The 22,793-nt window shown below is 38.6% G+C and overlaps 1 protein-coding gene across 3 annotated transcripts in view; it reads left to right on the forward strand.

The window, feature by feature from the left end:
* REV3L (REV3 like, DNA directed polymerase zeta catalytic subunit) overlaps window positions 1-20,083 on the forward strand; it is a 182,608-nt gene extending 162,525 nt beyond the window's left edge. For all 3 annotated transcript variants that reach the window (XM_044244365.1, XM_044244369.1, XM_044244372.1), the window contains exons 27-32: window positions 4,011-4,125; window positions 8,365-8,502; window positions 9,827-10,017; window positions 11,262-11,508; window positions 13,132-13,341; window positions 18,927-20,083. In XM_044244365.1, coding sequence (XP_044100300.1) covers window positions 4,011-4,125; window positions 8,365-8,502; window positions 9,827-10,017; window positions 11,262-11,508; window positions 13,132-13,341; window positions 18,927-19,067 — 1,042 coding nt within the window. In that variant the 3' untranslated portion in view covers window positions 19,068-20,083. The remainder of the gene's footprint in view (window positions 1-4,010; window positions 4,126-8,364; window positions 8,503-9,826; window positions 10,018-11,261; window positions 11,509-13,131; window positions 13,342-18,926) is intronic.
* Window positions 20,084-22,793: the final 2,710 nt, after the last annotated feature.

The raw sequence follows: 22,793 nt of genomic DNA on the forward strand, positions 1-22,793 counted from the left end.
TTCATCTGATTATAGTTGAGAAAGACCTCCTAAGTTATTCTAATATCCCCACTCACTTTCTACCATGTGAAAATCACTGCTTTATCTGTGTACTTGAACCTCTGAACCCAAAGATAAATGTTCCATAACTAGATTAAAAGCATAAGTGACAGACAAAGAAATCCATCTTAAAATTGTCTCTTCATATGTAGGCTGTTCACCTCCATTCTGTTAAATGACCTTCCATTGATCTTGGCCAGCTGTCTTGAAGCTTAGCTCCAAATAAAACTGGCCAAAACAACATAGACGGACTCAAACTCACTAACTACTGGGTAAAATCTCATATACCCTATAATAAAGTACTTTTAAGATAACAAATTCATCAAGGTATACTAAGTGCACAATTGTTTAAAAAAAAAATGCACTGGGGCGCCTGGGTGGCTCAGTGGGTTGGGTCGCTGCCTTCCGCTCAGGTCATGATCTCGGGGTCCTGGGATCGAGTCCCACATTGAGCTCTCTGCTCAGCAGGGAGCCTGCTTCCCTCTCTCTCTGCCTGCCTCTCCATCTACTTGTGATTTCTGTCAAATAAATAAATAAAATCTTTAAAAAAAAAAAAAGAAAAAATGCACAGTGTGTAGTTCAGTAAATACATGTATAGATCTATGAAACCAATTACCACCTCGGTTAGGATACAGAACATTTCTGCCAATGTAGGAAGTTCTTCTGTAGCCCTTCACAATCAGTCCCTCACTTTCATTCCCTACCACCAGGCAGCCACTTACGGGATTCTATTACCACAATTTTAGTTTTTCCTGTCCTAGCGTTTTATAGAAATGTGTATATATGTACTTTAATTTCAAAGCGTCTTCATCATCATTGCACCTGACCATTTTAAGCATAGTGATCTTTTAAAAAACAAGTTTGGCAGTTATATCTCAAGTTAAACATACCTTTACATTTGACTCAACAGTTCTACTTCTGGATATTTACCTAAAGCAAATTTAAATTTAGGTCCACACAAAGACCTGAAGCAGATGTTTATTGCAGCTTTATTTATAACAGTCTAAAACCACAAACAATCCACATTTCCACCAAAGGGTGAATGGATCAACAAATGTAGCATATCCATACAATGGACTATCACTCAGCAATAAAAAGGAACTAGTTACTGTTACTTCAGTAACACAGCTGAATCTCAAGAACAAGCTGAAAGAAGCCAGACATAAGAGAGTACATACTGTATAGTTCCATTGATATAAAATTCTTGAAAGAAAAAAAAATCTGCAGTAATTAATAGCAGGTTTTGTGTTGCCTAGGGCCAGGAGTGAAAAATTATTACAAAGCAGCACATGGGAATTTGGGGGGGTGATGAAAATGTGCTTTGTTTTTCTAAAGTATCATAGATTTAGTGGCTTAAACAACAGAAATTTGTTTTCTCACAGTTCTGGAAACTAAAAGTTCAAGATCAAGTGTCAGCAGATATGGTTTCTCTTGAAGCCTCTCTCTTTGACTTACAGCCTCTCTTCTTTCTGTGTCCTCACATGACCTTTCCTTTGTTCACATGTGTCCCTGGTGTTCCTTTGTATATTCGAATATTCTTTTCTTATAAGGACACCAGTAACATTAGGCTCATCTCACCACCTAACCTAGGGCCTCTTTTTAACTTAATCACCTCTCTAAAGTTCCTGTCTCCCAAGTATACTTACATTCTGAGGTCCTGGGGTTAGGGCTTCAACATATGAATTTTAGGGGGACACAGTTCAGCCCATAAGAAGGCTATGTATTTGTCAACATTCATAGAACTGTACACTTAAGATGTATTCAATTTGTTATATTCAAATTATATCTCAGTAAAGTTGCTTTTGAAAATAGTCTTTCAAGAGGAAGTTTTAAAATCTGTTTTAAAAATAAAGTTGTATTGGTGTAATCAGCATCAGATGGGCCTAACAACAAAAAAAATATTGTAGAAAGCTTCAAGTGGTTTGGAGTATAGCCTTTAAAATTAATTTAGATTGAGACCATTTTTATTTTAAAGACCTTAAGTGATACTGAATAAATAAATTCATTTTCTTAAACTTTTCATATCAGATTCTAAGTATTATCTCCAGTATTGGCACAGAAAGCTTTTCCAAAGAAACCATCCAAATGAGATTTGCGGTCTAATATAAAAAACATTTAAGAAATAAGAGATTGGTTTAAGTGGCCCCAAGACTAGGAGCATGATCTTAAAGATCCTGTTTCAAGATAGTGTTCATTTCTGCTATTTAATATCTTTCCATTAAAATTATAAGCAAAGGGGCGTCTGGGTGGCTCAGTCAGTTAAGTGTCCAGCTTTTTATTTCAGCTCAGGTCATGATGTGTGGGGGTCACGGGATTGAACCCTGCATTGGACTCCGTGCTTCAGTACGGAGTCTGCTTGAGGTTCTCTCTTCCCCTCTGTCCCTCCCCCTGCACTCACTCACTCTGTCTCTCTCTCAAAGTAAATAAATGATAAAATTTGCCAAAAAATTATACATGAAGATCAACTTTATAACTCTTATTTAAATATGTTTATTAGCTATTTTGTTGATCACAGATTGTGCTATTATTCTGCATTATGCTGGAGAAAAATACCCATACTTTTGGGGGTTTTGTTACATTTTTTTGAGTATTTTTTGTATTGCAGTTTTTTATTTATATTGGAAATTCTTCCTTCTTGACCTTCATAAACTGCTCTTGGAATTGTACATTAGAAATATCTTTCTAAAATTCAGATTGGACAGTGTCTTTTTTTTTTTTTAATTGTGTTTATTTATTTGACAGAGAGACACACAGTGAGCGAGGAAACACAAGCAGGGGGAGTGGGAGAGGGAGCAGCAGGCTTCTCGCCGAGCAGGGAGCCTAATGTGGGGCTCAGTCCCGGAACCCTGGGATCATGACCTGAGTCGAAGGCAGACGCTTAACCCACTGAGCCACCCAGGCACCGTGACAGTATCTTTCAAAAAACATTTTTAGTGTATACCATTTACCCAGAAATTTCACTGATAGAAATTTGTTCTCTCTGTGTCTCTCTCTGTCAAATAAACAATAAATCTTTTTTAAAAAATAATAATTAGGGGCGCCTGGGTGGCTCAGTGGGTTAAGGCCTCTGCCTTCGGCTCGGGTCATGATCCCAGGGTCCTGGGATCTAGCCCCACATCGGGCTCTCTGCTCCGCGGGGAGCCTGCTTCCTCCCCTCTCTCTCTCTGCCTCCCTCTCTGCCTACTTGTGATTTCTCTCTGTCAAATAAATAAAATCTTTAAAAATAATAATAATAATAATTAAAAGAACTAAACAATGTGGAAAAATGTTAAGATGTACAACTAAATGAAAGGAGAAAGTTACCCAGCAATAATGATCTGTGATCCCAGATGAGAAGAGATTTACAGATACACGCAGAAAGGTTTGTAGGGCCTTTTCTTCTGAATGGTATGATTAGGTGGCTGTTTTCTTCTTTGTCCTTTATGCTTTTTAACATTTCTTCTGTGAACTTATATTACAAAATATTTGTGTGTCGTTTTTAAGTTGTCTTCTAAGAGAACATAGACTCCCATCTCTTAATGGGAAGAATGTCAGAATCACACTGTTAAGACCATGTAGGATGGCAGATGTTATTTCTTTGGACAGTAGAGTCTGCCATAAGGAAGTTTACTCCCATATCACAAGTAAATTTTCCATTTCTTTATAATCACATTTTCTCTTATTTTAGGACTGATGTAATTGTGTGTCATATAAAGCCATTATTATGTAGGAATAACCCAAGACCTTCTTGGCAGCTCTGACAGCTAAGCTGGTCCCTGTGTAGCCAAACTAGAAATACTAAATGTCTTAAAGATCTGTAATAAGATATACAGGGAAAGTATGGCAAACAAGAAAGTTTAGATAGGAAGCAACTTAATAAGGAAGAGGGTGTGGGGGGAGGGTTTCTTTGGTATTAGAGTATTAGCCAGGAAAGTTACTCTTGATGAAACTTTTTTTATTACAATGACTTCCTCGTTTTTTAATCCTCTTAGTATGTTTGTGCTACTGAAAGGAGCCACTAAGGAGCAGTCTTTTAAGATTGGTCAGGAAATTGCTGAAGCTGTAACTGCTACCAATCCTAAACCGGTGAAATTGAAGTTTGAAAAGGTAAGAGAATATATTAGTACTAGTAATCATATATAAAATTCACATACCTTCTAGAGATTTTAGACTTGCAGAATACATTTTCAGAATCAGTAGTAGTATAGGGTCTACAAAGTGTAGACCCTATAGTAGTAGTAGTAGTAGGGTCTACAAAGTGTTAAATTTAAAATACTTTCCCCTGGTTTTGTGTAATTTTCTCAAAAAAATTTTAGTAATGTCTTTATGTAAAGAAATTAAAAGATTTTTCCAGTTAACTATTGCTTTGTAATAGACCACCTCCAAACTTAATGATGTAAAACAGTCACCCTTTTTATTAATAATGCTTACAGATTTTATGGGTCAGGAATTCAGAAAGGGTGCAGCAGAGATGGCATGTCTCTGCTCCACAATGCTTAATTAGGTCCTTAGCTGGGAAAATTTAAAAGCTGAAGGTAATCCACCCAACAGCTAATGGCTGAAGTTCGCTTGCTCACTCTAGTGTCTGGGGGTTGATGCTGGCTGCTGTTTGCAACATCATCTGGGGCTGTCAGCTGGAACACCTGCACTTGGTCTTTCCCTGAGACTATGTGTTCTTCCTCACGGCATGATGGGACTAAGTTCCAGGAGGAATATTCCAAAGAAAAACAAATAAAAGCTGTTTTGCTTTTTTTGACCTTGTCTCAAAGTCACACAGCATCATAGCCTGTCTGGATTTAAGAGAGAACATAGACTCCCATCTATTTTTTTTTTTGAATTTTTTTTTCCAATTTATTTATTTTCAGAAAAACAGTATTCATCATTTTTTCACCACACCCAGTGCTCCATGCAAGCCGTGCCCTCTACAATACCCACCACCTGGTACCCCAACCTCCCACCCCCCCGCCACGTCAAACGCCTCAGATTGTTTTTCAGAGTCCATAGTCTCTCATGGTTCACCTCCCCATCTCTTAATGGGAACAATGTCAGAGTCACGCTGTTAAGACCATGTAGGATGGCAGATACTATTTCTTTGGACAGTAGAGTCTGCCATAAGGACCTTAGACTATTTTCATTTTACTTTAGATATCAAATATTTATTTATTCATTTATTTATTTATTTATTTATAAAGGATACTAAGCTAGGAGAGGTGTGGCATGCAAAGAAGCATAAGACCACAGTCCCACTCTCTAAGAGCCTAATACCTAAAAGGAAAAATTAGAAATCTTTTATTTTAAACTTACAGAAAGTCTCATGAGAGCAGTCTCCTTAAACACGTAAGAGCACAGATAGAAGGAGATATTCTGTCCTCCTGGGCTGGATGGGGAGAACCCCGTGTAGGAGGTAATATTGCACTGTGTCTCAGAAAAATGGTTAGATTTTCAATAGGCAGCATGGGACTGCAGTCATTCTGCATAGAAAAAAATGGTATGCAGGAGAATATGGAGTTAGAAAAACACAATATGGGAATAGAGAGTACAGGGAGAGAACTCTGGAAAATAGAGTTGAGACCAGATTGCTGAGTGTCTTGAATGCCAAGCTAAAGTGTTTAAACTGACTCAGACAAGTTTATTAAACAAGAATAAGACATAATCAGAGGTGTTTGGGGAAGATTGTCCTCACGATGGTATACAAGGTGGATTGGGAGAGCGGAACCTCAAGATAGGGTGCAACCTGCATAGCCTGAACTAGGGAAAATAAAGGACAATTCCAGAGATAATGAGAAAGAAGGAATGATAGGAGTCAGAAGTGGTTGATTTAAGAGAACAGGCGTGAAATGGGTGAAAGTACCTACTTCACAGCAAGAATTGTGCGAGAAGAGATTCAAAGATTAGGATATGGTATTGCCCTGAAGAGTGAGCATTCTAATTGGCACACAGACAGGGAGAACAGCTAGAAAACAGTGAGAATGAGTGCTGTCCCAGAAGTACACATATGGTGTGGACACTCACTCAGCCCATCTGGCATGACACCAGACATGAAAATTGACCTGAAATACATCACAGACCTAACATAAAAACAAAAAAGGCAAACCTTCTTAAAGAAACTAAACACTAGTTAAGGATTATGATGTGTATGTTCATGATGAATATTGGTCTGTAGTTTTTTCTTGTATTGAATTTGGGCCCCCAAAAAAAGGCTAGTTTCGTAAAACGAGTTAGAAATATTCCCATGTATATAAGATTAGTATGGTTATTTTTTCTTAAATGGTTGATGGAATTCACCAGTGAATCTCTCTGATCCTGATATTTTATTGGAGAGAGAGGGAGGGAAGCCATAGATTTTTAATTACAAATTAAACATCTTTAATATATATATTGAAATATTCAGGTTTTCTTATGTCAGTTTTGAAAACTTGCAGTTGTCAAGAAATTTTTCCATTTCTCCTAGGTCGTCATATTTATTGGCATGAATTATTTGTACTTCCTATTATTTTGATTTCTGTAAGACCTTTAGTGACATCCCTCCTTGCTATTGATAATTTGGTTTTTTTTTTTCCTTTTTTTCTCATTTATTTATTTATTTATTTTGCCTTGCTCATCTAGCTAGAGGTTTTTCCATTTACTGAACTTTTTGAAGAACATTTCCTTAATTTCCAGTCTTTATTATTTCCTTCTTTATACTTACTTTGGGGTTAGTTTGCTTTTCATTTCCTGTCTTCTTAATTTAGAAGTTTGAATCATTTATATTAAATATTTTTAATGTAAGTATTTTAAGATATATATTTCCCTCTAAATATTAGTTTAACTTCAAATTTTGGTATCTTGTATTTTCATTATTATTCATTTGTTTCAATGATATATCTACTGTCATTTAGAATTATGTTAAGTACTGAATATTTAAGGATATTCCAGAAATCTTTTTGTTATTTCCAGTTTAATTCCATTGTAGTCAAAGAATGCACTGTGTATGATTTTAATGCTTTTAAGTTTATTGAAATGTGTTCTTTGGTCCAGCATATGGTTGGTCTTAATGAATATTCCCATGTGACCTTAAAAGCTATCTGTATTCTGCTTATGGGAATGTCCTATAAGTGTCACTTAGCTTAAGCTAATAGTGGTATTGTTGAAGCCTTCTATATTCCTAATGATTTTCTGTCAATTTCTAAGAGAGAGGTGCTGAAGTTTCAAAGTATAATCATGGTTTTGCCTATTCCTTTTTGTTCTGCCAGTTTTTATTTCATACACTTTGAAGTTTTCTTACTAGGTACATACACATTCAGGATTATGTATCTTCCTGACAAATTGATACTTTTATCTTTGATAATATTTTTTATCTTGAAGCCTACTTTTTCTGATATTAATATACCTACTCTAGCTTTGATTTGATTAGTGTTAGCATGCGTATCCTTTTCCACTTTTTATTTGTAACCTTTCTATGTCCTTACATTTGAAGTGTACTTTTAGTAGTTTATTGCTGTATCTCACTTTTTGGTTAGATCCAACCTGATTACTTCTGCCTTTTAGTTGGGTTGTTTAGACCATTTACATTTAATGCAATTATTGATAAAGCTTGGGGACAGAGGAAAGGACCAATTTGGTAGCATTAAAAGGAAGTGGAGGGCCCATGACCGTTAACCTAAGAATTTAACCAGTAGATTAATCCATGCAAGGTTGTTCACTGGAACACAATTTGAAATAACAAAAGTTTGGAAACATCCATATCGACCCACAGTAGTAACTAACTAGTTACATAAATTGTGATACCTTCCCATAATGGACTACTATGTATCTATAAAATAAAATGAGCTTTCTGTACTAGGATGGAATGCTCTCCAAGATACATTATCAAATGAAATAAGCAAAGTACAGAATGATATATATGGTAAGCTACCATTATGTGTATAAGTATCTCTGGAAAGGTACATAGGAAATCAAACAGAGGATGCCTCGAAGGCAGGGAAAGTAGAGGCAGGAGGACCAGGGCTTTTCATTGTATATTCTCTTATAACTTCTAATTTTGTACTTATAACTTTTAAATATGCAGGTGTTAAAGTAATTTTTAATTGTTTAAATAGATATGATTGAGAGAGCTGTGTCAGCTACAGTAGGGGCAAAAATTTGATAGTGCACACAAAGGAGCTGAGTGGTAAGGAAGTAAAGACAGCTCATTTTGTATGCTTTCCCCTCTGAATGTTGTATCATGAATTTAACTGGTGCTAAACCATATTTAGATTCTGTGTGTGTGTAATTAATATTTAGTTAAAGATAGAAAAAGACATAAAAATAAAATATTTGTGGTAGGGGAAAATTGTTATTGAGAGGCATTTTGTGAATCCATTACAGGTATATTTGCCCTGTGTCTTACAAACAAAAAAGAGGTATGTGGGTTACATGTATGAAACACTGGAACAAAAGGATCCGGTATTTGACGCAAAAGGAATAGAAACGGTCAGAAGAGACTCCTGCCCTGCTGTTTCTAAGGTAAGTTTTACCTACCTTGTTTTCATCTTTAAGAAGAAAGTCACTAAAGAATCTGGTGAAAATCCTTAAGCACACGTCACCGCAGCCCTCCTAGCCTCTGTGACTGTGTATAACTATTAGTGGAGGAACTATATGATTTTTGAAAATTTCATTTCTAATGAAAACAACTTAATTTGATTTTAGTCCTTAGTTTCTGACTTCTTCCCACAACATATCTTTTATCACAACTGCTAAAAAAAACAGCACATGAACTTGATAAGAATTTCCTGCCTATCACCTAGAGATGATAATGTTACCAAGACAACACTGAAAACCTAAGGAGCAGGATAAAGAAACTAGCAACAGAATAATTTTATAAGTAATTCATTGTAGATCAACTGAAATTTTATTTACTTGAATGATTAAATACAAGTTAGGTTTCTGAACAGTGGTACCATAAATTACCTAAATTTCTCAACCACAGTAATTTTAACCAATAGTATTTTATACGTTTTCTTTACTGACTCACTTTACTCACTTCTTTACCCAGACTCCTTCTATAACGAGCCAAAAATAAGTGGTATAAATGGAACAATACTCTACACACTGATTTTTATAAGAGCATAAAAAGGACAATACATAATTGTCAATGTCAGTTTATTATGCTGTATATATAATGTTCTATAATTTGAGATGTTTAATACTAGTTTCTGAAGAGATCTCATCTAGTGCATTCTTTCTCTAAGGGTAGAATCATACTTAAGCCAAATTAGCAACTGAGTAAATATGTATTGGTTCCAGTATTCATAATAAGATACAGAACTTTAACCTAGAACTAATTTAAATTCAGTCTGCTACATAAATCCACTGCATGTCAGAAGTACTTCCAGCATAGAGAATTCCTTCACAATCAATATATATTTCTTGACACTATGAAAAAGCAAAAGACTGATTCTGATTTCGCTGCTTGGTGATATGACACTTAAACTTCTGTCGGTCCACCTGAGTCTGTAACAGGCAAATAAAAAACAATACATGAAATTATGTCTGGCTTCTTGTGCTTAAGTATTTCATGTTACTCATTACATAGCAAAATGTTTTAGTTGCAATGTTATTTTGATATGATTTTCCTCCAACTACGTGATACTCTTTTTAGAAATAGCAAGCTATATAAGATCTCCAAAATATTTTCCAATTTTTAATAATTTTTATTATCCAGTTACTGTAAATAGCAGATTGTTTAGGTAGATAGCAGATTACTCGTAGTTACATAGTTAAAAATATAACAATGATGAAATATACTAGGGGATATTTTTATAAGCATACCCTTTTTTTTTTTTTTAAGATACTTGAGCGTTCTCTAAAGCTGCTATTTGAAACAAGAGATATAAGTTTAATTAAACAGTATGTTCAGCGACAATGTATGAAGCTTCTGGAAGGAACAGCCAGCATCCAAGATTTTATCTTTGCCAAGGAATACAGAGGAAGTTTCTCCTATAAACCTGGAGCTTGTGTGCCAGCGCTTGAACTTACAAGGTAATGATGCACACCACGGTAGAACTCTCAGTACCTAGCAAGCGTAGTCCTGGGATTCTGAATGGTTTGGAATAGATGAAAAGACAGCTAGTCCACAGGAATACAGTTTCTTCACCTGCCCAGACAAAGCCTCTCTAAAGGTAAATAGATGCTCTCCCATACTGTGTAAACTCTGAAGAGGAAGAAGGAAGTCCTTTTTTGGGCTTCCCTTAAGAAACTACATTCAGTGAAATCATAATCTGGTACAGAGCTTGAATTGTTTTTCCACATCAGAATCACTAGGTGGTCCTTAATATGAGTCTACCAGAGCACTTAAATGGTATCATTCTAAAATCTGATCATCTAACCAGCTAAATTTCCTATTCTCTTACACTGTTAGATTTATGATAGTTCTTATTCTTCAGAGATAGAAAACATTTTAAGCTAGTTGGTATCTGGCAACTCATGTTGTTTTTCAGGTAGCAATGATTTACAATGTAAGTTGTTGTTTTAAAAAAAAACTTCAAAAATATCTTTTATTTAAATTAATAAAATTTAAAATTAAAAAGATTTAAATAAAATAAAAAGTTAAATAAGAAATAAGATTTAAATCTATTTTATTTAAATCTTTTTTAATTTTTTTTTAAAGATTTCATTTATTTATTTGAGGAAGGGAGAGCACGAGCAGTGGGGTGAGGAAGGGCACAGGGAGAGGAGGAGGGAGAAGCAGGTTTCCCACTGAGCTGGGAGCCCAAAGTGGGGCTTGATCCCAGGAACCTGAGGTCATGACCTGATCTGAAAGCAGATGCTTAACTGACTGAGCCCCACCTGAGTGCCCCTACAGTAAGTTTTAAACTTACATTATATCTGCTTGTGCTCATTAAGTCAAGTGTATATAGCTCTCAAAAGAATTGTAACTCTGGGCACCTGGGTGGCTCAGATGGCTGGGTATCTGCTTTCAGCTCAGCTCGTGATCGCCAAGTCCTGGAATTGAGCCCCATGTCGGGCTCTTGACTCAGCTGGGAGTCAGCTTCTCCCTGTGCCTCTCCCCCTGCTCGTGCACATGCTCGCATGCTCGTCTCTCTCTTTCTCTCTCTCCCCCGCCATGAATAAATTTTAAAATCTGTTAAAAAAAAGTTGTAACTCTAACATAAAGGTACCCCTTGTGTTCTCATGGTTTCATAATTGTTTAATTATCACTTAATTTTCTGGTAAAATGCCTTCCATAACAGTTTTTCAGTGAATATCTATCTGGATTTAAATAGGAAGATGCTTACTTACGATCGGCGCTCTGAGCCTCGAGTTGGAGAGCGAGTGCCCTACGTGATCATCTGCGGGGCCCCCGGAGTGCCACTTATCCAGCTGGTGAGGCGCCCGGTGGAGGTGCTGCAAGACCCGGCTCTGAGGCTGAATGCCACTTACTATATCACCAAGCAAATCCTGCCGCCTCTGGCAAGAATCTTCTCACTCATTGGTATTGATGTCTTCAGCTGGTATCATGAGTTACCAAGGGTAAGCCTACCAAATAGTACAGCTATGCTATGCCTGTGGAGAGAACTCACTTGCAGTATCCAGTAGAACTAAAGAGTTTATTTAAGTGCTATGAGAGGCAACACGGATGCTCTATTATCTTAAACCGGCAAAGGCTCCACTGTCTTCTGGTTTCCTAAAAGAAATTAAGTTTCCTACAAACACCTTCCCAGCTGCTGTCACATTGGCCAAATTATAGAAGAGTAAAATAAATTCTGCAGCTATTTTGGATGAATTTTCATAATAAACCAGCTAATAAAAAGTAAATGAAGGAGAGCAAAAATTCCTTCCGAATGGGTGCTTAAGACATGTATGTCGCATGTCGCATCTCGACATAGTGCTTGAGGAAATCAGACTAACAAAATGACGTTAAAAGAGCATTATACTAAAGTAAAACCTGGAACTTGGAATATTGGCCAAGGGAATTTTGCTTGAACTCCTAGTTAACTCCCTGGCAGCCTGGAGGAGCAGTCTGGGATTTGATAATCGTCAGGGAAACACGAGTCTTGGAGAGGACTTTTATCTCCTGTTCAGAATTGGATCTGCTCAGTCATCTGCTGTTGTCTCAGACTACGAAAGACTCTTGCTGTCTAGGCAAACTAGTGAAAGTTGATCCTCAAATTACTTTTAATGTCTCAACAAGCATATATGGCCTCAGGGAAAGAATGAGCTTGGAAACGAAAGCGGGAGGTACACTGGCCGCCGTCTGTCTTCTGGGTCCTAGCTCTGCCCCAGAAGGCTCTGGCAGCTCTCTGTTTCATCAGCAAGAACGCTAAAGCAATGGCATTTTTAAGAGTTTGGCCTAATAATAACTCCGATGCATAGTGATTGAAAGATACCAAGAGGAGACCGAGGGTATAATGACAACACGAAAATGTTATTTCAGTACCAGAAGACCAATCTCTGAAACTAGTATTACCTTCCAATGAAGAATGCTTAGGTGACATATATCTAATTTCATTTGGAATCTTCCAGGCTTACTCTTGCTTGAATTTTGTATCCTACTGCCTAACAAGGTATTTTTAACCTCCTAACTTGCCTTGTTTCCCTGGGCCACTGGTGTGGCCTGAAACAGTATCCACTCTCAACCTGGATTTCTTCCACTGTCCTATCTAATCTCCAGTGTCCTGTATGATCTCACACTGTATATCTCAGCCACAAAACTGAGGGACAGAGACCCATTTTCTTCCCCTAAATAAGTACATATATACACAGATGATACTAAATTTAAGTTCTGTGAAAGGAAGGATTTTGTTCATTTCTGTATCCCCATGATGTAGGACAGTACCTGACGTATAGTAGCTACTCGTTATTTGTTAGGTCAGTGAAGTAGTGCCTTCGTAAACCTATAATTAGCATAACAGTAGCAGCTCTGCTATGAAGCTGGATCAGACTTTTTTTAAAGTTTTATTATTTTAATTCCAGTATGGTTAACATACAGTGTTTCTTTAGTTTCAGGTGTACAGTGTAGTGACTAAGCAGTTCTGTCCGTTACTCGGTGCTCCCCGTGATGTACAGAAGTGTCCTCTGTAGTCCGCGTCACCCATTTCCCTCCCCTCTCAGCCCACCTCCCTGAAACTCATTTCTGAATTGATGTTTTTATAGATCCAGAAAGCCACCAGCTCATCTCGAAGTGAACCTGAAGGGCGAAAAGGCACTATTTCACAATATTTTACTACTTTACATTGTCCTGTGTGTGACGACCTGACTCAGCATGGCATCTGCAGTAGGTGTCGGAGCCAGCCTCAGCATGTCGCCATCATCCTCAACCAAGAAATTCGAGAGCTGGAACGTAAACAGGAGCAGCTTGTAAAGGTATGACCTTGTTAGATAAACCCAGAATCCCAGGCAATCAGATTATTTAGGGAAATGTCCTCAATACTTGAAATAGAGTTTGAGATATGAAACTGGTTGAAAAGCAAACTAAAGATTCTAAGTTAATAAACTTTAAAATATCAAAAATACCGTAATTGAACTAAATTATTTAAAGATGGATTGTTTTGGATATTAACCCTTTATCAGATATGTCATTTGCAGATACCTTCTTCCATTCCATAGGTTGCCTTTTAGTTTTGTTGATTATTTCATAACTTTTTGTTTTTATAGAATAGTGTACTGTGTTTATTAAAACCTAGAACTACAATGTTCTTCCACCCAATTTTTTTTATAATTAGTATTTTTTTAAAGGAAGTACCAATTTCTCTACCATAGCTACATACCATTCTCATAAAAATCCAGTTGTCCAACAGAATTGCTAGTAAACTTGGAAGGCTCACAGTTCTAATAGTCCAGATAGAAAATAGTTAACATGACTGTGTCTTTTTTTTTTTTTTTAAGATTTTTGACAGAGAGATCACAAGTAGCCAGAGAGGCAGGCAGAGAGAGGAGGAAGCAGGCTCCCTGGTGAGCAGAGCGTGCGATGTGGGGCTCAATCCCAGGACCCTGGCATCATGATCTGAGCCGAAGGCAGAGGCTTTAACCCACTGAGCCACCCAGGCGCCCCAACATAACTGGGTCTTAATCTGTGCAAGAGAACTCTTACAAATGAGTCAACTGTCACAGAGGGGTTAAGTAATTTGCCCTGTGTTACATTGCTAATAAGCAGTTGGCTGGGATACAGGCATAAAATGCAGAGATGATTTTTCAAATATGGGAATTTTAGCAGAAATAAACAACAGAAATCTCTTGAAAGAAATTGGAAATTGAAATCTGAAGAAAAATTATCTAGCACGTTTTTTAAAAACAAAGTAGTATATTTTTTAAAAGAATGATTATATCTTACAGCATCACATTTCATGTTACACTTTTAGCTTTCAGGCTAGAGAAAACAATTTTGGAGTGGAGTTTGTTTTGTCTCATTTTAGAAGAGCAATATATAAAGTAATTGAAATGTTTGAAAGCCAGCCAAATAATTGAGAGTTAGTGTGACTTAGTGGGAAATGAATTGTGCTGATAATAATGACATCAGGATTCTAGTCTGGACTTCCTAATATCGGCTTTGTCCTTTGGCCTGTTTTATCGGCCTGTTTTGTCGGCCCCATCTAGCTCTGATGCTGTAAATTCTCTTCTACAATCAGCCTCACAGTCCTAAAGTATCCAAACCGCTACGCTCTGTACCCTATCCTCAAGGTAAAGTGTTGAATCAAGACAGAGTATCCGTCCACAATCAGTAAAACTTTGCTGCCACCAAGGTGACCAGGGAGAGAACACTTTTAAGAATTTGAACATTTTCTGAAGATAATCAAGGGTTGATAAAGCGCAGACTGTTTGCTCTGCACCATTCTAACCACTACAGTTAGGATCGGCAGGAAATTCTTGAGTTTTCTAGCGCACGGCCAATCATCTAGAAGCCACTAAGCAGATGTCATTAAGGATGGTAGAATCGGGAAGGGATGGATATTTTGATGCGCTGCAGAAGCCTAGCTTGCCGAAATAAGTTGATTTTTCCCTCTCCCCTTCCACCCCCTTAAGTTGTTCTAAATAGCCTCACTTTTCTCCTTCCCTTCTGTGACCATCCATTCTCGCCCCCCTGAACTCCTGCAACAGCCACCTGCCCTCGTCTCCATTCCGGTTTTGAGAGCGAGCCAACGCCTGTGCGAGCAGGGAGCGGGGCAAGGGCAGAGGGCGAAGGAGAGCAGAGCCCGCCGGGCCCAGAGCCCGCCGCTGGGCTCACTCTCACGACCCTGAGATCATGACTGAGCGAAGTCAGGAGCTGGAGGCTTCCTCGACGGAGTCACCCAGCCGCCCATCTGCATTCTAAAGGCTAGCTAGAATTATATTTTAAAAGTACCAGTCTGGTGCTCTTTCTCTCTGATCATTCGAACTCCGAGGTGGGCTTTGTAAGTCCGCCTCCGTCCTGGCGCCTCCTGCCACCTCTGCCCGCATCACCCAGCCGCTCGCTGTTGCGCCCCCCTCCACGCATCCCATGCTGAACTTCAGGTCCACGAACGCACTTTAATTTCTTCCGTGTTCTGGCCTTTTAAAATCCTATTCCTTCTGTCTGGAGTGCTTTCCTCTACCTCCATGAATCATCATCTACAAGGAATCCGCTTAAACCCCTAGACCCGGTGAAGCCTTCCCCGCAGGGGCTCCCGCCGTCAGCTCTTCTGCCCGGCTGTGCCTGTGTGTGTGTCGGTCTCCCCCGCCGGCAAGCTCGGGAGCCCAGCGAGGGTAGAGGCCCTCCGCTCTCGTACTGCTGCATCAGCTGTGCCTGAGCAGAGTCCTGCCCAGGGCGGCAGTAAGAATTGGAACATAGAAACAGCTCCTTGCTGATGCACAGGGGAAGCAGCGGTATGTCACAGGGGCGATTACCAGCCCCTTTGCAGCCCCTTCTGTGCTGGTGTTAGGGTTCTAGTCCGTGCAACCACTGAAGTCGCTGGGGGCTCCCAGCTTCTATTTTATAGGTTGCTGCCCTGGTGATAGCAACCAACCCCCATAGCAGATTCTCTTGTTGGCTTCTATTACAAGGCACAAATGTGAGCAGGACCTCCGGAGTCCCACTGAAGTTGAAGGCTGCGTAGCTCTCTTCTCTGGACCTGCCTAGCTTCTGCCCTCAGTGCCCTACGCCACACTAGTTGGTGCCATTGATTTAACTAGATCCCTTGGTCTTATTTCATATAGAACTACATAAAAGAAGGGATGTTGTTTTATAAATAAGGATGACTCATGATCTTTCAAAAGACATTTTAAACTTGAAAGCTTTTTTTAAGAATTAAAATGTGTTAACTGTATACTAACTAATCTGTAGAAATTTTCATAAAGCAGAAATTATAGGAGATAAAATAAGAAATAGAAATATAGTAATAGATTTTCACATGCTTCTCAGCCCAAGAAGAATCAAGTGATCAAAAAGTAGTTACAGAAGATATAAACAACATAAGGTAGACCTTGTGATTATTTATCAAACTCTGAAAGCCAGTATTCTAGGATACACCTTTTTTCAAGTGTTACAGAATGTTAAAAAATTGACCCTATCTTAGTCTGCAAAGAAAGCTTTTAATAAGGAGCACCTTTGTGGCTCAGTCAGTTAAGCATCTGCCTTCAGCGCAGGTCATGATCCCAGGGTCCTGATAGCGGGTTCCCTGCTCAGCCGGGAGTCTGCTGCTCCTCTCTTCCCGTCTCTCTCTCAAATAAATAAAATCTTAAAAAAAAAGAGAGAGAGAGAGAGCCTTAATAAACTAACAAAAGTTGGAAGTACTACAGACATTTTATCAATGCAGTGCTATAATGCTAGTAATTCATTTTAAACTCAGAAAACAAAATGATCATTACACTTGGAAAATTTAACTCTCTTAAACACACACATAAGATTCTAGACAGCCATAGCAGATCTCAGAGAAAAATTCATCGCCTTAAACACTTTTAATAATAAACATGAAAGAGTGAAAATGAATGAAATAAGCATCTGATTGGCTTTCTTATGTCTTCAGAATTTTTCAAAGGCTAACAGAAAGAAAGACTACAGCAGACTTTCCTTTTTTTTTTAAATGTCTGCCTCATGAGCTAAAAAGTAAGTATCCAGGTTGTAGTGTTTCAAGTTTTAAAACATAAGCTGAATTAAGCTATAGCGTTCCAGGGTTTAAATCACCAGTAATGGATCTTGAAACTAAAAATTGAGTTAAGATTTAAAACGGCAAGTAATTCCATCCTGGCTTGTTTATGAGGCACAGAGGGTGCATAAATATGGATCTGTGTGCCCAGCTGCCGACACTCAGTTGTAGCACAGAAGCTCTATATTTGGGAAGAGATGGGAGCCTCCTGGCAGAGACTCCTAGGGAAAGGCGTCCTAGTAGAAGAGCATCCTTAGTCCTCGGAGAGAACACTCGGTCAGTGCACAGTTTCTCAGGAGTTCGCTCGGACGGTGTCCGAGTACTGGACACAGTAAGTGCTGTGCTCAGAAGAATGTGCCCTTTGGGTGACTGGAAGGTCCTGGGGCAAAGAACAAAAATGTTGAGACATCTCAAAAAGAGAAGCTCTTTGAGATACAGATCAGAGAACTACTAAAGCAGTTTGATTTCTCTCTGAGATCATCTGGAGTAGAGGCAGCTGTTTGCATCCGTTCTGTAAACACACTGTTGGATACACTATTCAAATAAAAACCCAGCCTGTACTTGCTTGACCCTTGGGTCCACATTTAATATCCTTTTTAATTTTTTGATGTTTTTCATGTTCTGTAATCTTTTTAACCTATGTGTGACCTGAGACTTCGGTTAATATCTGATCATTAAGACATTATCATGCTGCTCCACCGCTAAAAATAGCATTAATTATTTTTCTTTAGACCAAATCTTATTGAACATCCAGATCACCTGGGGGCCTTAAAAAGTATACACATCCTTAGGCTTTTTTGCCTGAGGATTCTGATTCATTGGTCTGGGATGGGCCTTGGGTGTTAGTATACTTTTAAGCTCGTGTATAGCAAGATATGAGAACTACTGATCCGGACTACTACTTTCTAATTTGTATCTTGTGATTTTTTTTCCATACTGACATTTTTCTCTTCTGGAATCAGAAAATGGATCGCTTATTATTGGCATCTAAAAAGATAAATCTAAGTAATTTGAAAAAAAAAATAGTGTTTATAGCTCATTTAAAAGATAGTTTTTCGGGGTGCCTGGGTGGCTCATTTGGTTAAGCGACTGCCTTCGACTCGGGTCATGATCCTGGAGTCCCGGGATCGAGAACCCGCATCGGGCTCCCTGCTTGGCATGGAGTCTGCTTCTCCCGCTGACCTCTCTCCTCTCATGCTCTCTCTCTCTCATTCTCTCTGTCTCTCAAATAAACAAATAAAATCTTAAAAAAAAAAAATTTTTTTTTAAAGATAGTCTTTCATGGTAATTGGGTAGCTTATTTGTAGATCTTAATATACCATTGACCCTTGAACAACATAGGGGTGGGGTAACTACCCCCTCAGTCAAAAATCCACATAGGAATTTTGACTGTCCAAAAACTTAAATTACTAATCGTCTACTGTTGATGGAAAGCCTTACTGGTAACACTTAACACTTACTTTGTATGTTACATGGATTATATACTGTATCTTTAAAGTAAGCTAGAGAAAACGATCGTCAAGTTAGAGAAAAACTTATTTTTTCTCTAGCTTCCTTTAAGAAATTTGTAACATTTATAATAGTGTACTGTGAATTTATTGAAAAAAAAAATCCATATACAAGTGGACCTGTGCATGTCAAATCCATGTTGTTCAAGGGTAACCTGTAATATCCGTCAGGGTAGCTGGGCTTCAGAGATGATAATTAATGAAACTTTCTGTAGTGTGTTGCATCTCATCCCTCTGCCAGTAACCTGCGGTGGGCCAGAGAGGAGGGGTTGTGCGAGTTTGCGGTTAACACACACACACAGGGACTTTGCTACTGTTTTACGTATCCCGCTTGTGCTTTCAGATCTGCAAGAACTGCACAGGGTGCTTTGACCGGCATATCCCGTGTGTTTCTCTGAACTGCCCAGTACTTTTCAAACTCTCCCGAGTAAATAGAGAATTATCCAAGGCACCATATCTCCGGCAATTACTAGACCAGTTTTAAACTGTCAAAATCACAGAATTCCAGGTGCTATTTTTTTTTTCAGTGTTTACCACTAAACTGTTGTGCATGGTGCTTTCTCAACTTTTCATCGAGTCAAGTATGTTCACTGTCTATTATCTGAAGACTATGAAGGCTTTTATGCTAACTGAATTAAAAATTGTACTTGTTGATCTCTGAATAGCTCACTTCTTACAATGTACAAATCCTTCTTCATCCTTTTATAACGTATGTGTTCAGTTTGCTCCAGTATGTGTAACATCTTGTAAATCCATGTGAGTAGATGATACTTACTTCCCTGTGGAAGGAGCACTGAAAACCTCTTTAAAAAAAAAACAAAACAAAACAAAAAACAAAAAAACAAAAAAAATCATTCGTGTGTTTTCCTTGAACTGTCTGTATCAAGACGTGTTACTTAGAGATACTCATTCACTTTATAATTTTGACTGCGAAATATTTTGTAAATACACTTTTTTACTTTTCAAACAACTGAGTAAAATAATGTGCAATGAATTTTATACAAATGATTTTCAAGTTGTTAGGTATATTTCCTCTAGGTTTTGCTTGACTCAGAGTAGAGTTGTTATTTTGATCAAACTGTGCAAACAATAGTACCATGTGTAGCATTTTGAAATGTTATTTTCTAAAACCGCTGTCTTGCTTTAGCTATTCCTGGGGCATTGTGAGGAACTGTGCAAAGACATTTTTGTTACAAACCTGTGGGCCTGTTGCAATACTTTAAAAATAAAAAATTTTATTCCATTTTTGCTTGTTTTGTATAGACATTTCTATTGCTTCTAAATATGCTTAAAATATTTTCTTTCCTTACGTACTGTACAGTTAATCTTATTTGCCATCATCTTGAACACAAAATGTGTATTTAGAATATTTGTATAACTGTATAAAATGAAAAAGGAATTATGTGGTCAGTGCATTGTTTTCTAAACTGGAAATCATTTTGTTTTTAAAAGTTAATAATGGAAACCATATTAAAGTTGAATAAAATATGAAATATGGCAGTGTGATTTTATCTTGATATCAGTGGTATTATCGTCATGTTTTATATGCCTCTGTTGGTTACATCTGACCCTACTCCTTTCTAAATTTTAATGCAGTCAGTTTAGTTCATTGTTATATCACAACTGATGCTGCAAATTCCGTCACCCAAAACTTGATTTTAAAAAATGTGGGGCACCTGGGTGGCTCAGTGGGTTAAGCCTCTGCCTTTGGCTCAGGTCATGATCCCAGGGTCCTAGGATCGAGCCTCGCATCGGGCTCTCTGCTCAGCAGGGAGCCTGCTTCCCTTCCTCTCTCTCTGCCTGCCTCTCTGTCTACTTGTGATCTCTGTCTGTCAAATAAATAAAATCTTTTAAATAAATAAAATAAAAAATAAAAAATGTGACAGCAAAAGTTAGTCCAGAAAAAATTCAGCTCTCATCCTTTTATAGTTAGAAGAATCTACTTACTAGAGTTCCTGTGTACACTTTCACTTAGCTATAATTAATCATGAAGCCAAGACTTTCCAGAGGGAAAGCAATAATTATTCTTTTTTTAATTAAATGCCAGTTTTTTCAGTAGAAAACAATTCTTATTTTAACACAGGAAACTCATTTGGGTATATATCAAAAATGGGTCTTCCATTGCCAAATCAGAACTTCCAAATACAGGGGGAGGGAGGATTCATTTCTAAAAATGAGACGGTAGATACGGAATCACAGAACCACAAATCCTGTTTCTGCACATATTTCCCCAAAGTTCTGCAGAGACAAGCCCCACTTTGAGGAATTTTGTTTGGGAGGCTGGGGCTGGCCCTCAAAATTGGGATTCTGTTACCCTGTTGCCTGCAGTCGTTGGTCTGTCCTTTCTAAGTTCGTTGCTAACAGGATTCCCACTTCCATCAGCTTCCCCCTTGTAACCAGATACGGTGTTCTCAGCAGAGGAACTGTTCTCAAGTTCTTAAAATTGAACACAGCCAGACTAACAAATGATTAGCAAACCACAAGTGCCCAAAACTGCTCTGTCTTGCGCTCTTCCCATATCTCTGTTTCCCTTTCCCGGAGGAAGTACGTCCCTTGGAACGAGGTCTTCCTCGGGGTCTGCAGCCTCGCTGCCCTTTACCGAGATTCAGTCACCTGTGTTGAGGCTGGGACTGACTTGACCAAAATAGTATTTTGCAAGAAGCTTACAGCATGCTTTCATAATTATTTTCCCTGCCTTTCCAAAACTACTCATTAGCTATTAATAATTTTGTCTTTCACCCAAACCACAAAAAGAAAAACTATTTCTGAGTAATGCTGGAGAGGTAATGTCATTAAACATCCCCTTAAGTCTGTTAAAAACGTCATTTTCTCTCATTCTGTCCACTTCCCACCAGTGCCTTTCTCTAGACGTAAAGTGCGAACAAAAGCTACTTACAAGCGTCTCTCTGTCCCACCCCAGAGAAATCCCATTCAACAGTGGGAAACAGGCAAATGCTGAGCTTAAATTCAATTTTGTATGAACTTCAATTTTCTGTGTCTGTGAAGACGGCCAGGACATTGGGAAAAACATAGAATGTGAACACGGACGGTTACAGAATTTTTAGACGGAGTAGTCCTGCCAGGGCCGGAGCAGGCCGCCCAGAGAGTCTGTGGACCCTCGCCGGGAGTCTCAGGAGGAGACCAGTCCCTGCCATCAAGCGTGCTGCCCCGATGACCTAAAATTCTCTAGCAGAGCTAGAGTTTATGCCAGTACATTCTTACAGGTATGTAATCGTGATCTTTCCATCTACTCTCTTCTTTTGCGTCACAACAACCACAGGAATAGTCTTTTAGGGTCTATCAAATAAGCTTGTAAGTTCATTTCTCAATTTCAGAATATATTTCTTAAGATACTCACATATTTGATTTTATAAAGTAAAAAACCTGGCTACAAATGACATGAGGGCTCTGCCATGACCAGAGGGGGAAAGAGAAGGCAGCAGGCCTGGCACAAGAAGCTATTTTTGGGCTCCGTACGTCCCAGTCTCAGCCAGACCTGGAGGATAGTCTGCCTGGTGCACCCCAGGACACCGTGTCTCTTTCCCCTGATAGGATGAGACCTGGCCAGGAGCCATTTGGGGCTTCATAGAAGTGAATGAAATCTAATGCCACTAGTGCCCCAGAGTTCTGCTTAATAAATAGCTTTATACGGAAATTAGTCGGGGATTGTCTCTAGTATTTGAGGTCTGAGGACGAAATCCTAAGACGGCACTGAATCAACCATCTCCATCTGTCCTGTTACCTTGTCCATTCCCATAGCTGTTTGGTCACCTTGGCCAATCTCCAGAAGTGGCTTACAGAGCAAATGTGTTATAGACGAATTCTCAGATTTCTAAAAGCAGGTTTCTGTGTCTACTGGGGAAGGACAGAATATCACCAGGAAGATAGAAGAGATATTTTTAAATCAAAATACCATCTTACTGCCTGAGTCTTTACCTGAACTTGCCACTGATGCCATCGCAGGTGCCTTCTGGGGGAAGGATTGGGAGAGTCCAGGGCAATAGTGGGCTAGGAGTAAGGAGACCCATACCCTGGTCCTCATAATTGCTACCGCAAATGCAAAACTTTGGAAAAGCCACTACTTTGGTCACAGAGATGAAGAAGTTTCAAAACCAATCATTCTTTGAAGGCAGGATAATAGCACCTGCCCTGATGACTTGGTAGAGGCTTTATGAATGGGACTATGGATGGGTACTCCAAGTTCCACAAA

The sequence above is a fragment of the Neovison vison genome, chromosome 1 (genome assembly GCF_020171115.1).
Source record: "Neovison vison isolate M4711 chromosome 1, ASM_NN_V1, whole genome shotgun sequence".
NCBI lineage: Eukaryota > Metazoa > Chordata > Mammalia > Carnivora > Mustelidae > Neogale > Neogale vison.